General features: G+C 47.5%; 4 protein-coding genes across 8 annotated transcripts; 3 read left to right on the top strand and 1 right to left on the bottom strand.

Annotated features, from left to right (window-relative positions):
* On the top strand, positions 1 to 3,514 carry LOC118503724 (protein FRA10AC1 homolog). 2 transcript variants are annotated; one of them, XM_036037329.1, is made up of 7 exons: positions 1 to 748; positions 819 to 978; positions 1,041 to 1,313; positions 1,377 to 2,166; positions 2,246 to 2,446; positions 2,512 to 2,811; positions 2,883 to 3,514. In XM_036037329.1, the coding sequence occupies exons 1-4, from the start codon at positions 476 to 478 to the stop codon at positions 1,442 to 1,444; spliced, it is 774 nt and encodes a 257-aa protein (XP_035893222.1). In that variant the 5' UTR covers positions 1 to 475; the 3' UTR covers positions 1,445 to 2,166; positions 2,246 to 2,446; positions 2,512 to 2,811; positions 2,883 to 3,514. The 2 variants fall into 2 exon arrangements, with proteins under 2 accessions (XP_035893222.1, XP_035893221.1); XM_036037328.1 differs by lacking the exons at positions 1 to 748; positions 819 to 978; positions 1,041 to 1,313 and having other exon boundaries at positions 2,016 to 2,166.
* Positions 3,515 to 3,830: 316 nt separating this feature from the next.
* On the top strand, positions 3,831 to 5,318 carry LOC118503726 (phenoloxidase-activating factor 2-like). Its single transcript, XM_036037336.1, has 3 exons — positions 3,831 to 3,981; positions 4,062 to 4,606; positions 4,676 to 5,318. Exons 2-3 carry the CDS (start codon positions 4,469 to 4,471, stop codon positions 5,195 to 5,197), a joined length of 660 nt encoding a protein of 219 aa, XP_035893229.1. The 5' UTR covers positions 3,831 to 3,981; positions 4,062 to 4,468; the 3' UTR covers positions 5,198 to 5,318.
* A 184-nt stretch (positions 5,319 to 5,502) lies between these two features.
* Positions 5,503 to 9,142, top strand: LOC118503723 (adult enhancer factor 1-like). Of its 3 annotated transcripts, none has more exons than XM_036037324.1 (4): positions 5,503 to 5,695; positions 5,890 to 6,535; positions 6,618 to 6,849; positions 7,609 to 9,142. In XM_036037324.1, exons 1-4 carry the CDS (start codon positions 5,688 to 5,690, stop codon positions 8,046 to 8,048), a joined length of 1,326 nt encoding a protein of 441 aa, XP_035893217.1. In that variant the 5' UTR covers positions 5,503 to 5,687; the 3' UTR covers positions 8,049 to 9,142. The 3 variants fall into 3 exon arrangements, with proteins under 3 accessions (XP_035893217.1, XP_035893219.1, XP_035893220.1); XM_036037326.1 differs by having other exon boundaries at positions 5,516 to 5,695; positions 6,624 to 6,849; XM_036037327.1 differs by having other exon boundaries at positions 5,518 to 5,695; positions 5,890 to 6,520.
* Positions 9,143 to 10,402: 1,260 nt separating this feature from the next.
* LOC118507962 (vanin-like protein 1) lies at positions 10,403 to 12,777 on the bottom strand. 2 transcript variants are annotated; one of them, XM_036047289.1, is made up of 5 exons: positions 12,438 to 12,777; positions 11,581 to 12,371; positions 11,273 to 11,519; positions 10,879 to 11,183; positions 10,403 to 10,804 (listed from the first exon to the last, which is right to left on the bottom strand). In XM_036047289.1, exons 1-5 carry the CDS (start codon positions 12,501 to 12,503, stop codon positions 10,618 to 10,620), a joined length of 1,596 nt encoding a protein of 531 aa, XP_035903182.1. In that variant the 5' UTR covers positions 12,504 to 12,777; the 3' UTR covers positions 10,403 to 10,617. The 2 variants fall into 2 exon arrangements, with proteins under 2 accessions (XP_035903182.1, XP_035903183.1); XM_036047290.1 differs by having other exon boundaries at positions 10,879 to 11,180; positions 12,438 to 12,620.
* Positions 12,778 to 13,123: the final 346 nt, after the last annotated feature.

Below are 13,123 nucleotides of genomic sequence, written 5' to 3'. Positions count from 1 at the left end.
TACAAACAAAAGGCAATTTGGCTGGCAGTGCATTTGGTAATTCGGTATTTTCACGACAAAATAAGAAATAGCTTACGGATCAAGATTGAGTTATTGAAAGGTTTAGTTAACGAAGAAGTTTAAGACTATTTCTATAAATACCTTGTGTGGAACCAAGCTCCGTGTATCATTGGACGGAGTTTATTTGCTGATAATTGTGACTAATTCTGATAATTAGTTGTGCATCGTCAAGAAAAACGCCTCTTCATGTAAGTGTTTGCGTTTGAAATACCTGTTAAACGCTTATCGAAACAGATTCAGCATTCAGAAACAGCATCCGGCCGGTACTGAAGCATCCGGCGGTAGTGAAGTTCCGAGAATATGACATCCCGTCGTCGCTTGACGTTTTGCAACGGTGCGCGCGTTCTATTGTTTACGTTGTGTTGCAAGTGTTGTTGATTCCGCGCCCAGTCGGGCACCGTTTTGGGCAGCCAACATGTACCACCGAAATCTGGCCCACTTGAATCCGTACGAGCTGCACAAACATCTGATCAATGAGTACATGCTAACGAAACCGGGTGCTACCAAACTGCTGCAGCGTGATACTTCCCGCGACAAAACCGATCACGATGTGGTGCGCGAGAACCACCGATTCCTGTGGGATGAGGAAACGGTCGACAGTTGGGAAAAGCAGCTGGCCAAGAAGTACTATGACAAGCTGTTCAAGGAGTACTGCATTTCCGACCTGAGCCGGTACAAAGAGAACAAGGTAAGGGAGGTTCTGGTCCGTCTGATCCCATTCATAGCTACGTACCAACCCGCGTTCATCATCTCTCGAGGTTGCGATGCGATGGAGAATCGAGAAGGAAGTGGTCGTTGGCAAGGGCCAGTTTGTGTGCGGCGATCGGCACTGCGAGGAGCGGACTGGACTGCGCAGCTGGGAGGTGAACTTTGGATATCAGGAGCATGGCCAGAAAAGGAATGCACTGGTTAAGTTGCGTAAGTAAGGAGCGGCCGTCTGTTAGAAGTGTAAGCTAACTGATTTCTGTATTTGTTTTCAGGATTATGCCCTACGTGTTCTGATAAGCTGAATTATCGATCTAAAAAGCGAGAAATTAAACGCCTTAAGAAGCGCGATCGTAAAGCGAAACCTGCCAGCGGTAAACGGATTTGCGATGAAGCTCCCACGACTAGCTCCGGTGCCAAAGCAATTGCCGAAGACAATATGACCGGCGAGGCGAGCCACAGCACGGAAACTGACCATATTTCGGAAGTGGAAGAGGAAAAAGAAGGATCCTCCGTACCGGAAGTGGTTGAAGGAAGTTGGAGTAAAGGTAACGCTACGGGACGATCGTTACCCAATCATTTGCTAGCTAACCGTTTATTCGCATTTACAGGGAATGAAGTGGAAGAAAAAACACGGGAAGAAGAATTTGATGAGTTTTTAGAGGATCTGTTGCTGTGAAGATGGTGGGTGTCCTGCTGATTGCTAAGAAGCACTGTACAACGATCGCATTATAATGCGTATTATAGCCTGCTGCTGGAAATTGCCAACATTATTCGGAGTCTATCGAGCACAATCGCAATATCACTGTTAGGGTTGGTGCAAAACATTTAACTCGCATTACAATTTTGCCAAATGTACGGTCTCTTCAATGCACCTGGAGCACCTGAATTCCTGGAAGAAAGCAGTGATTCTCTTGACTGTGTTCGCACGCTTTTGGGTGCCCTGGTTTACCACACAGGGCTCTCACTTCCAAGGAAATTCTATTTTGTAAGAATAGTATTAAAAAATCAGCTTTCTATAGTCCGTGAGGGAAATGAACTGTTTTTGAATAAATTAAATCAAAATTTAAATTCATTTTCTTTACAAACATTTCTATTCTGCACAACTCTTGGTTGTGAGCAATTGCCAATAGCGCGAAACGATCATGCAAGTATAACAAACGTAAGATTATGTTCGCACTGGTGGCGTTAGCTTCTCTCTTAATCAATTCAACGTCCTGCCCGCAACTTATCAGTGCCCTTTACATATATTCTCACCGCTCACAACTGCTCTGGCTTAGTTTGCTTTTGCTTCCACAGCGGCCACAACGGTGGAGTGCTTGCAGGATGAGCACGTGCTTTGTTTGGATTGCATTCACGCTATTAGCGTTCACCTACGGCCAAGAAACGGAAGAAGATCTGGTAATCGTAGTTGTACGCCACGATTATACGGTTATCGCGCTTACGAACGCATCCAAAAAGGTATGGTTTTCCTTTTCAGAAATGTGCCGGAGGATACTGCGTTTCGAAGCATCTTTGCATTAACTCTACGTACGCCGATGTTGCAACGCTTGGCCAGGATACGCAGCTCATAAGTCTGCGGCTTGGGCTTACTATAGATGATTTCGACACGTGTCAAGATTATCTTCTGGTATGCTGTAAGTCTGCCCCGGAAGCATCCACAGAAATTCCTAGCAGCGAGGTAAGGGAAATCAACCTTTTAGAGAGGATCATAGAACAAAAGTCTTTTTTTTTCTGCTACATTAGGTCATCATTGTACCACCGCCGTCCACCTTTGACTGTGGACAGTTTAACGAGAATGGATTGATTTACGACCTGCATCATAATGATTCGCTGGCGCAGTACGCCGAATTTCCCTGGGTGGTGTACATACTGACCGAGGCGAAACCATCTTCCCCGGCGGACAGTAACTTTGTATGCGGCGGCACCCTGATCCATCCACGGCTGGTGGTGACAACGGCTCACAACACGGAAAGAAAAACGCATTTGATTGCACGGTTCGGCGAATGGGACATTAGCACCACAAACGAACCCTATCCGCAGCAGGTAGCTACAGTGTTGCTTTCAGTTTGCCGCTTTACATGCTGACAGAGTGCCTGTTAATCTCTTCCCCACAGGAAATACGCGTGAAGGATGTCATCACACATCCCGACTATGTGCGCAATCCGATACAGCACGATATAGCGCTGCTGGTGCTGGAGAACAGTGTGCAGTATCGTCAGCATATCCGACCCATTTGCCTACCCCAGCCGGATGATGATTTCGTCGGCAAACGTTGCATTTCCAATGGCTGGGGCACCGATCGGGGAGTGTATGCGAACGTGATGAAGAAAATAGCGGTTCCGGTAATCCCGCGCGCCAAGTGCACGCGGATGCTTCGTTTGGCTGGGCTTGGTCCGTACTATCAGCTTCGGGAAGGGTTCCTGTGTGCGGGCGGGGAAGCTAACGTCGACATGTGCAAAGGTGACGGTGGATCGCCACTCGCATGCCAAACGGACAGTGGAACGTTCGTGCTGGGTGGTATCGTGTCGTGGGGCATCGGTTGCGGGGGTTTCAATTTACCCGGCGTGTACGTTGCCGTTAACCGGTACGTCAATTGGATCAACGAGCACATCTTGGAACTGTCGTTGGATGCGATGGATATTAATTTGAAATTGTAATGTACTGTACTAGCTGGATTGGTAGCACAGTCGGAAGCAAATAAATTAATGCGAAACCAAGGCTTTCAGCTGCTTTGCACACAATCGTACTTCCCGGCTTTCATTGACCTATGATCTGCGGTATAGATTTCGTATAGGGGGTTTCCCCGGCATTGCTTATCAGGAGATGCGTTACGGCTCGTTTCTACACCTAGCCGGATTACACCGGAATTATTACACATTTTATTGCAAACATACATTCATAGTTATTCAATTTGGGCCAATATTAAAAACAATATGAGAAAAACTGGAAAAGATTGAAATGTATGTGCAAATTGGTACACTGTAGGGGCAAAAACCCCACTCTGTGAAGCTCATAGCGATCGATCGTTTCTTATCGTTGTTGAATTGTTTGTTCCTGTGCCACCGTCGTCATCGATCAGTTGGACTACATACATCACACGAGAAGGTACCGTTTATTCATGCAGCCACAATGCACTGTTGGCGGGTTATTTTTGTGCTCTGCAGCCACCTGATCATCTCGAGCATAGCGGACGGCGACTCGAATGATTTACAAGTAAAGTAGCAGGATCCACTAAATCGGTTCTGCTGTAGCATGAATTCACCATAATATTGTCCTTTTTTTTCTTTTGGCAGGAATGTCCAGGAGGCTTCTGTGCACCGAAATATGTATGCCCCAACGGAACGTACGACGAAACCTACGGCCAGAGCAAGGATATTATCGTGCTTCGATTTTTGGAGCAGGATGTGTGCGAGGATTATATGCAAGTTTGCTGCAAAAATGCAAAAAGCTTTTCATCTGATTTGGTAAGTGTGAGCGCCTCACTAGTTCCACATCGAACACATTTCTGCAGCAAATGCAATGATGTTGCTTGCAGATAAGCGTAGCCCACGTGCGTCCTACGGATTACGCGTGTGGTGTGAACAATCCCGGTGGATTGGTGTATCAAATCAAAGCCAACCGAGCGTACGCTCAGTACGGTGAGTATCCGTGGGTTGTCGCCATTCTGGAAACGTTCACCTCCTCGAATGGGCAAGAGTTTATGTACGTCGGTGGCGGTACGCTGATACATCCTCGATTTGTGCTAACGGCTGCCCATATCTTTAACAAGACGGAGAATTTAGTCGCCCGGTTCGGCGAGTGGGATTTGACACGCGAAGAGAACGCCTTGCCAAAGCAGGTAGCCTATCAGGAACCTTTTTTTTATTACGATAAATGCGTATAACGTGTGTGTGTGTTTCTATTTCAGAATATTTACATTGATCGAAACATAATTTTTCATCCCGAGTACAACAGCGTGGGACTGTTGAATGATATAGCGTTAGCTAGGCTGAAGCAAGACGTGAGCTATGACAACCACATTCGTCCCATCTGCCTGCCCAATCCAACCGATCAGTTCGATGGCCAGCTGTGCACCGCGACCGGATGGGGTGTGGAGCAGCAAACGAACCAGTACGCGAACTTACTGAAACGTGTTGATCTGGCGATCATACCGCGGCAAACCTGTAAGCAGTTATTTGCGGTCACCCGACTTGGTCCCTTCTTTCGGCTTCACAAGAGTGTGCTTTGTGCTGGTGCCGAGGAAGGTTTAGATATGTGCGATGGAGATGGTGGTTCAGGGCTGTTCTGTCCCACGGAGTCTGGTTCGTACGTGCTGGCGGGCATCGTTTCCTGGGGTCTAAGTTGCCACCTGCAGGGCGTACCGGGCGCTTACGTGAATGTGGCCAAGTTTGTGTCATGGATTAATTCTACGATAGAGGAAAATGTTTGATAAGCATTGCTGTTGGACCAATTAGATATTTGGTGAATAAAATTTAAATTTTTTGATGCTATTCAACTGTTGCCTGAAATGAGCAGTGGCAGTTGTTATTGATAGGCAAAATTAAAAAAAATCCTTTTACAAAAACTTGCAAATAAAAACGTACCGAAATCAAACGGAACAGTCGTCGTCCACTGTCCGATGTTCAAAAAATAAATCGTTCAATTTTCTTCCACCACAGTGCCCTCATCAGGCACACTGCGCTGCTTCGTTGAAACGGATCTTTCGTTAAAAGATAGATATGTGGGAAACACTTTCGTTAAAAAGATTGATGTGTTGAGTTATTTCGTTAAGGGTGCTGTCAGCGAGAAAAAAGTAGAAAATGTTATTGTTTTATTTTCGTTGTCGTTGTTAAGTGTAACGCAGTGCAAAATCTGGGCAGGAACGGTCGCAAAATTATGCTATTGAACGTTACTTAGTGCCCTACAGTTTGAGCGTGAAAATGAATTTGTAAGTAATCGTGGTTCGACGGTGGAAAGTACGATCGGTGGTGGTCGGACCGTGCTGCTGGCGTGTGGGAGTGGGTTACGGCGGGTGGTGGCGGTGTGGTGTTAGACTTACGGAATGAAAAAGGATGAAAATCTAGTGCTAATATGTGCCCACCATCCGAACGATTCACTTATGAGCTACCTTACTCTTTTTAGCTTTATCCCGAATGAAGTGAAGCGCGAAGGGATTTACCTTCAGCATCAGCTCGGTCCGCCGCTAATCCATCAGCAGCATCACCAACTGCCCCAGCAGTCCCAGCATCAGCTGCTCGGCTTTCCGCATCCCGGCATGATCGTTAATTTGAAAAAGGAAGAGTTCGATCCGTACGAGAAGTTGCCGGAAGGGCAGGCGCATAATCAGCAGCATGTGCTGCAGCTGCAGCAGCAGGCCCAGATGGTAGGACTGCAGCAGCATCTCTCTGCCCAGATGCAGTCTCAGCTTGCTGCACAGCAACACCAGCAGCAGCAGCAGCAGCAGCAGCAGCAGCAGCAACAGCAGCAGCAGCAACAACAATCGCAACAACAGTCACAGCAGCAGCAACAGCCGCCAACACCGTCGCAATCCCAACAGCAGCAACAACAAACACCTCAGGCGCAATCCTCAACGGCAACCACTGCCTCGACGACAACGACGACAACGACCACCACCACCGGTACGGGTAAAAAGAAAAAGAAAGGCAAAGCGAACCGGAACATTGTAATCCCGCAGCTACCGGAAGGGTTCATCGTGAAGGTGAAGGAAGAGTACACGGAAAACTACGTCCGCACCGTGACGAAAATCCCCGAAGTATGGTGGAACCAGGTCTGTTTGTGGCTCGTGTTGGTCGTGTTGTTTACGCTCCATTCTTTCCCGTCTCGTTGGCATACGGTTACTTTCATTGCAGGAACAGTTCATCCGTACGGTCAAGTCGCCCGGCAAGAAGGAACGCAAGTACCACGACTACAACGCGGTCAGCGAGCACCAGTGCGATGTGTGCGGGAAGTATTTCAAGGATAAGTACAAGCTGAACTACCACGTGCGCATCCACGTGCCGGAACTGTCGCACCGGTGCGACGTTTGCGGCAAGGTGTTTGCGCACCAGTCGACGCTTCATAATCACAAGCGTATCCACACAGGTAAGTGGAGTGCTAGTTGACACTAGCTGGCGGGAATAAGGATTTCCTTAGACACAATTGCTGTATCAGGCCAAATGCAAAAAATAGATTTTTTTCCAAAGTGCCAAAGACGTCAAAAGCAATGGAGCATTCCATTGTATGATTGCAATATACCCAGTTACATTTCACTGAGTGACTCGGAAATTCGCTTATATGATTCGAAGACTTGTATTTGAACATAATTATGATTTCATCGGTCTGTTGTTACATTGGCACCCTGGAAACATATTGCATATGAGTGTATTGCTACCTTGTAATTCTATTGCCCATTTCTTATTTTCGATTGGCAATAACGCGGTCAACTTAAGCAATACGGCCAGGCCGTTCTTTATGAATAAAAAAAAAAAACGCGGTCAACCCCTCGCTTCGGGCCTTGCCATTCCCATCGTGTTTGCGAATTCCATTCCGGCTATTCTATTTAATATATAATTTAATTATTCCGTTTTATGACAATTTAATTTGTAAAATTTTTATACTACAATACGGGGGTTTTTTTAAAGTAAGGAAAACAATTAAATGCAATTGGACTCATGCCTTCGAAGATTTAACAATATCATTTTTCAAATCAAATAACAATAACCATGTACAATAATGCAATAGATTCTATAAACATACTAGCACCGTGAAGGTAGAACTAACCGCTAGAAAATTGCGTCAAGCCGAGCCTCACTTGTAACCGTTGTCTCCAAACTCTACCCAACCGCCTTTGTGCCTCTGTAGGTGAGCGTGCGTTCAAGTGTCTAACCTGCGGTAAGGCGTTCGTACAATCGTCGGCCCTGTCGAACCACACGAAAATACACACCGGCGAGCGGCCGCACGAGTGCCTGATCTGTGGCATTAGCTTCATCCAGAAGATCAACCTTATCTACCACATCCGCATACACAACGGCGAGCGTCCGTACCGGTGCAACATCTGCCAGAAGTCGTTCATCCAGCAGAGCCATATAAAGAACCACATGAAGGTGCACAAGAAGGACAATCCGCTCGATTGCAGCATGTGCGGTAAGAACTACAGCGATCTCAACGAGCTGACCGAACACTACTCGTCGCACCACACGGCCGAGCTGACCTTCCGCTGTCAGGCGTGCGGCAAATCCTTCGCCCAGGCCAACCATTTGAAGATTCACAAGAAAAACTTCTGCAACAGCAAGTCGAACTAAAACCACCCGCACTGTTCGCCCCCCCAGGAACAGGAGCCCAGAAGGGGCGGCAGGGGTTTTCCTTCCCAGTTTTCCCTGCTCGTCTTGATTTTTGTTCCGTTTTATTCTGCTCCACGCGCAAGTTGTGTTTTGCTTTCTATAGTTTTTTGTTTGTTTTATTTTTAATCGCATTTTTGTGTGTGGCGTGTGGAACACGCGCACGTAGAAGAACCTCTCCTAATGTAGGCAACAACAGCTGGCAGTCAGTAGAGTACCGACCGACCATGTCGTATACAGGCGCGGAGCAGCGCTGTAATGTGGCGTTTAAATGTGGAATGTTAATTTGTGTTCTGCTTACCCTTTTACAGATGATACAAATGTCGTTTATGTTTTAGTTACTAGCACAAAGTTCAAAGTATCGTTACAAACGCAGGACAAGGTAGAAGCGATAAACCAATAGAGAAACAGATAGAGCACGCAACAGAATGAATCCGGCAACCGGTTGCTCGGTTGCTCAATAAGTTCCCTTTCCCGCTCGATCCCACTCCCAAAACAAACAAACAATTGTAAATTTATTGTAACCGTTCGTTGTAACTGCTGCCACTTCACTCTAATCAATCGTAATCATCTCGTACTTTCAAAATTAATGCTTCTAAATTGATCATCGATAAGCTGCCGATCGATGCGCGCGCGATCACGTGTGTAACTGTATCCCGACCAGTAAACAAATGCTTCTCCACAGCCCGGATGTCCTTCATCGGCGGGGAGTGGAGTGTTTAACAAAAAGGGTTAAAAAAGAAACATAAAGTAAAAAAGAGCACACACACACACAAAAACATTAGAGTAGTGCGTCGGCTCCTTTCTGGAACAGTAGCCGTTAACGAGCCGTTAACGAGTTGTTAGTGGAACAGGCAGCGCCATTTCACGAGCGATCCGGAGCGGTGGCATATTATAGATTAATTAACCAACGTACCGCGTTGTCGGCAAGCAAAAAGGCGTTCGGGAACGGCAACAGTAGTTGGGTGTGGTGCAGCAATTTAAACGCGTGCAGAAAACCGGAACTTATTGATTAATAAAATCAAAAACAAATGTAGAGAGCTGTATGTGAAACTATAGAAGGTGCGGTTCTGTTGGTGAAGTCATTTCTCTGGTTTTAGCATCCGAATGTATTGGATTGCATTTACTTTCGACAGGCGTCTTTCCTTTATTCCCCATTACAATAGGGTTCGGAAGGAAGCAACCCGTACAACCCACAACCTAGCATCATCAACGCCGGGCTTCTATCCAAACTACTCTACGACATTGAGATTGTTTCCCGCAAGCGAGCAACCTTCGAGTTGAGAGTCCCGTCTATCACACAGCCATCTGCTCATTTCTCTCCTCTGCGAAAGCGGTTTCCTTCCATTTCAGCTCGTCAGCACCAATAGACTCGTCGCAGCTGCAGCTCGGATCCTTGAGAGAAGAATCGACGCAACTATCCTCATTAGCAGAGCCAACACCGACCTGCAACAACTCACCAATAACCAATTGCTCCCTCCGATTTTCCATCCACCTGCCGGGGAATACGTCCTGGGGACCCCCGGACTCCTGCCATAGACTGGGGACCAAAACACACCTTTACGCACCTGATCTTCATAGTTGGCTCCGTTAATCGTGAGTCAGTCGGCTCTGGGAACCATTCCAACCACGATAACTGCGCCATCAAACTTCTTTACCACATATTTATCAATTCAGCCCATTTGCCGCTGATGAAGGATTTCGGACCGACATTCCGAACGTCATCTTCACCGACAGTGCCAGTGTTCTGATCGACCTCGAACATGTCCTTCTCTAAAGACCCCAACATCCAGCTCCTTGATCACATCCCCTCATCACCTGCAATTGTTTTCCCATCGGATTCCGACTGGATCGACTGGCCAACCAAGGTCGACTTCGTCCAGCCGAATCACATAGCACACTTTCACGTCGAGACACCACCTGTTCACGAAACTCCGCTCCATCAAGCACAACACCGCCACTTGGGACGATCCCGATTCCAGCCACATCCAACGAGTCCTTTCCTATTCTTCGCATCGGTCAATCCCACCTTCTTGACAGATCCTCAGTCCTCCCCTTTGCAGCTTCTGTGGCGTCGAGATTACGGTCCACCATATCCTTACCGATTGCCATGGTAACATTACACACCGAGCCACCTGCCAACTAGATACTATTACTCGACAAACAAAAGCAGATCCGCCTCATGCGATTTCTACTCATCAGCAACCTGTACCGAGAGATATAAATTCATAGCTCAATAGTTTTACCAATTCACGAGTCATTCACGTAATAGTAGTACCACACATTTGAAAAATTAGATTGCATTAGAAGACAGGAGATTATTTTTTAGAAGACGATAGAATCATTTATTTTGCATACCTTTTATCCATTTATTACAATAAGTACATAGAACAATGTTTGTATCGCTGCTGATGAGATGGAGATGAAGATGAGTAAACCGTGCCGGATGAGTGATCATGATCTCAGAAGTGGAATTAAGGCATTACAGTTCGTCTATGCGAATAGTGGTGCTGGAAGTGGTGTAGCAATGGGTTTAAAAGTTCCACAAATTCTTCACCAACCCTAGCAAAGCAATCACACCCAATACTAACGTCGAAAAGACACCGGAACCGTTAGCGCCGGAGCTAGCATGACGCTCAAACTTACGCGCCCAAATAGCGAAAGTGTACAGATCGGCATGGGGCCTGTTCAGCTTGTAGGTCACAATTTTGTGCGGTGTCCTGCAAGAAGCGTACGACCGGGTTAGATAATCCCTCTAGGAACTGTAGTCAATCCGTCACCGAAGGGTACTTACGCATCGCCAACACTCGGCACAACGTTGTACTCCGTATCCGACACATCGAACGGTACGATGCTAGTGTCCACGTTATTGGGCAGCACAAACGTGTCGCTATTGTCCGCAAACTTGGCCACGATGGTGATGGAGTTGAACGTGACGGCCTGGTCATCGTACGCCTGGTTCGCTTCGAACCTTCGCGAACAGTCGCTATAGTTAGTGGATGAGCAGGCAAAAATGGCACAAGTCGTAATCTGGCCATCGGCAAACCCGTCGAACGTACGGTCAGCATCGTACGCCGCTAGCTTGTAGCGATAGTACTGCTGCAAATGGTGAACAAAAGAAACCAGAAATTAGCGAATTATCAAACCCGATTAATTTGGTGCCGGAGCATGATAACGCCGATCGTTACCGTGTTCTGTAGATTGGATTTGACGCTATAGTTGAGGGTAAAGTTGCAGCAGTGGGTTTCATAGCAAACGCTTTCCTCGAGCTGCGCGTTGGAAGTCATCGGCAGATCCTTTGTAGTGTACCGGTCGATCTGGTCCCGCTTGAGGAACAGCTTAGCCATCTGGGCCGGTGTACCTTTCGGCTGCGGGATCTTGTTAAAGGCCGCGTTCGGGAAGTTCATTTTCGGCACCTGAGCAACGTACAGCTTACTGCAAATAATTCAACCATTATTCTTTCTGGCTGGTGTGCAATCCTTCCGAAAGCCCTTACGTCTGTGGTTCGTGATTCATGACGGTTAGGATCTCACCGCGCCGACCCGAATAAACGCCAGTTCCGGTGCTGCCCACACCCGGGAAGCTTGCACCAGCCGCCAGCAGATTCACATTGTTCGAGAAGGCCCATCCTTGCTGAATTTGCGACGCGGTCAGGAAGGGCAGCTCCGAGAACCACATCGTCGGGAAGATGAAATCCGTCACGTTCAGTCGCACCAGCTCCAGGGCGGGTTCGTTGAACATCAGGTCGAAGCAGATAAAGTGTCCAAACCGTACGCCGAAATCCGTTTCGAAGCTAACAATCTCCGGGTAGCTGGTCGTGTTGATGCCTTTCTCACCGAACAGATTAAACTTCCGGTAGCGCGATACGACCATACCCTCCCGGTCGAACGCCACGTTCGTGTTGAAGTGGTATAACCCATCCGCACTGCACGGCCGATTGTCCAACCCCTCGGGACATTTGGCTTTCTCGGTCAGATTAATCACGACGTACTTTTTGCGATTGCGTGCCGCACAGGAAATGTCCCGCACGACCCGTTCGTACGTCAGGTTGTTGCACGGTACGATCTGGTCCAGTGGATGCGGCACAAAGGAGGCGGTGTCATAGCGATTCAGCGTACCCTCGGGAAACACAATCACATCGGTAACGTTCGCTTCGCCCGAATCTATGATGGTCAGATACTGTGCCAGACGGTTGGCCGTACTGGTTTCGACGGATTCGCCCTCTACCCGGTTCGAGCTAAACTCTACCACACCGGCCCAGTAGTGTGGATCGTTCGGGGTGGAAGCCTACAGGGCAAGGGAAAGGGAATTTAGGAAGTATTCATTCGGTCGGATCGCTTGCAGATGGCTTACCTGTTTGCTCGGTGCAACGTATAGCAGCAGCAGCAATATGCAAATAAGGACCGGCGGTTTATTCATCGCGTCCGCGTGTGTGTGTCTCCTGCTTACGATGCGCGTGCTGTCGACCTTCGATGGTTGCGGGCTGATCGGGAACTGTGGTGGCAGCTGACTGTCATCGACACTGTAGTCACCTGGTCGCCGTCAACACACACAACGGTAGGGCGCGATAAGTTCCAGATCAGAGGCACCCACTAGCGCCATTACATTACCACTATTGATAAGCGTAAGTAATTTACAACGGGGTTCGTGTTGTGGTGATGAGTGTGTGTGCTACAGTGACATACAGAAAAGTACACTGATGCACGGGAAAGGAATGGAATAATTGTTCGTTGATCAAGTATTTGCCCTTAGCTTTGGCTTTACACATGATCTTGCAAAAATATGGTGGTGTAGGTGAATTTTTTTTTTCCCATTCGTCTCGTCGGACCGATTGATAGGATGAGCGGTGTCGTTACATGCCCATACCCATCTTTGACGGTTGAGACGGACCGTGATTACAATTACAATGTATTACCGTTGGACTCTGATCTGGAACCGTCTTATCATGAAGAGGTAGAAATTATCATCCGACGGAAGTGATACTGTCCGGTTTTTGATCACGTTTCGTATAAGTGGTCTTAAGTACGCCCGCTAGTCTG

This window comes from Anopheles stephensi, chromosome 2, assembly GCF_013141755.1.
Source record: "Anopheles stephensi strain Indian chromosome 2, UCI_ANSTEP_V1.0, whole genome shotgun sequence".
Lineage (NCBI taxonomy): Eukaryota > Metazoa > Arthropoda > Insecta > Diptera > Culicidae > Anopheles > Anopheles stephensi.
This window is presented reverse-complemented; position numbering and strand designations above follow the sequence as displayed.

Bases quoted from the DNA above. Each gene is read 5' to 3' on its own strand.
- LOC118503724 (XM_036037328.1), top strand. From the start codon at position 2,092: ATGAGCACGTGCTTTGTTTGGATTGCATTCACGCTATTAGCGTTCACC. The intron at 2,167-2,245 runs GTAATCGTAGTT...TTTCCTTTTCAG, and splicing joins AAGAAACGGAAGAAGATCTG to AAATGTGCCGGAGGATACTG. The intron at 2,812-2,882 runs GTAGCTACAGTG...TCTTCCCCACAG, and splicing joins ACGAACCCTATCCGCAGCAG to GAAATACGCGTGAAGGATGT.
- LOC118503726 (XM_036037336.1), top strand. From the start codon at position 4,469: ATGTACGTCGGTGGCGGTACGCTGATACATCCTCGATTTGTGCTAACG. The intron at 4,607-4,675 runs GTAGCCTATCAG...TTTCTATTTCAG, and splicing joins AGAACGCCTTGCCAAAGCAG to AATATTTACATTGATCGAAA.
- LOC118503723 (XM_036037324.1), top strand. The intron at 6,536-6,617 runs GTCTGTTTGTGG...CTTTCATTGCAG, and splicing joins CCGAAGTATGGTGGAACCAG to GAACAGTTCATCCGTACGGT. The intron at 6,850-7,608 runs GTAAGTGGAGTG...GTGCCTCTGTAG, and splicing joins TCACAAGCGTATCCACACAG to GTGAGCGTGCGTTCAAGTGT.
- LOC118507962 (XM_036047289.1), bottom strand. From the start codon at position 12,503: ATGAATAAACCGCCGGTCCTTATTTGCATATTGCTGCTGCTGCTATAC. The intron at 11,184-11,272 runs GTAACGATCGGC...CACCATTTGCAG, and splicing joins AATCCAATCTACAGAACACG to CAGTACTATCGCTACAAGCT. The intron at 10,805-10,878 runs GTAAGTACCCTT...CGCTTCTTGCAG, and splicing joins GTGCCGAGTGTTGGCGATGC to GACACCGCACAAAATTGTGA.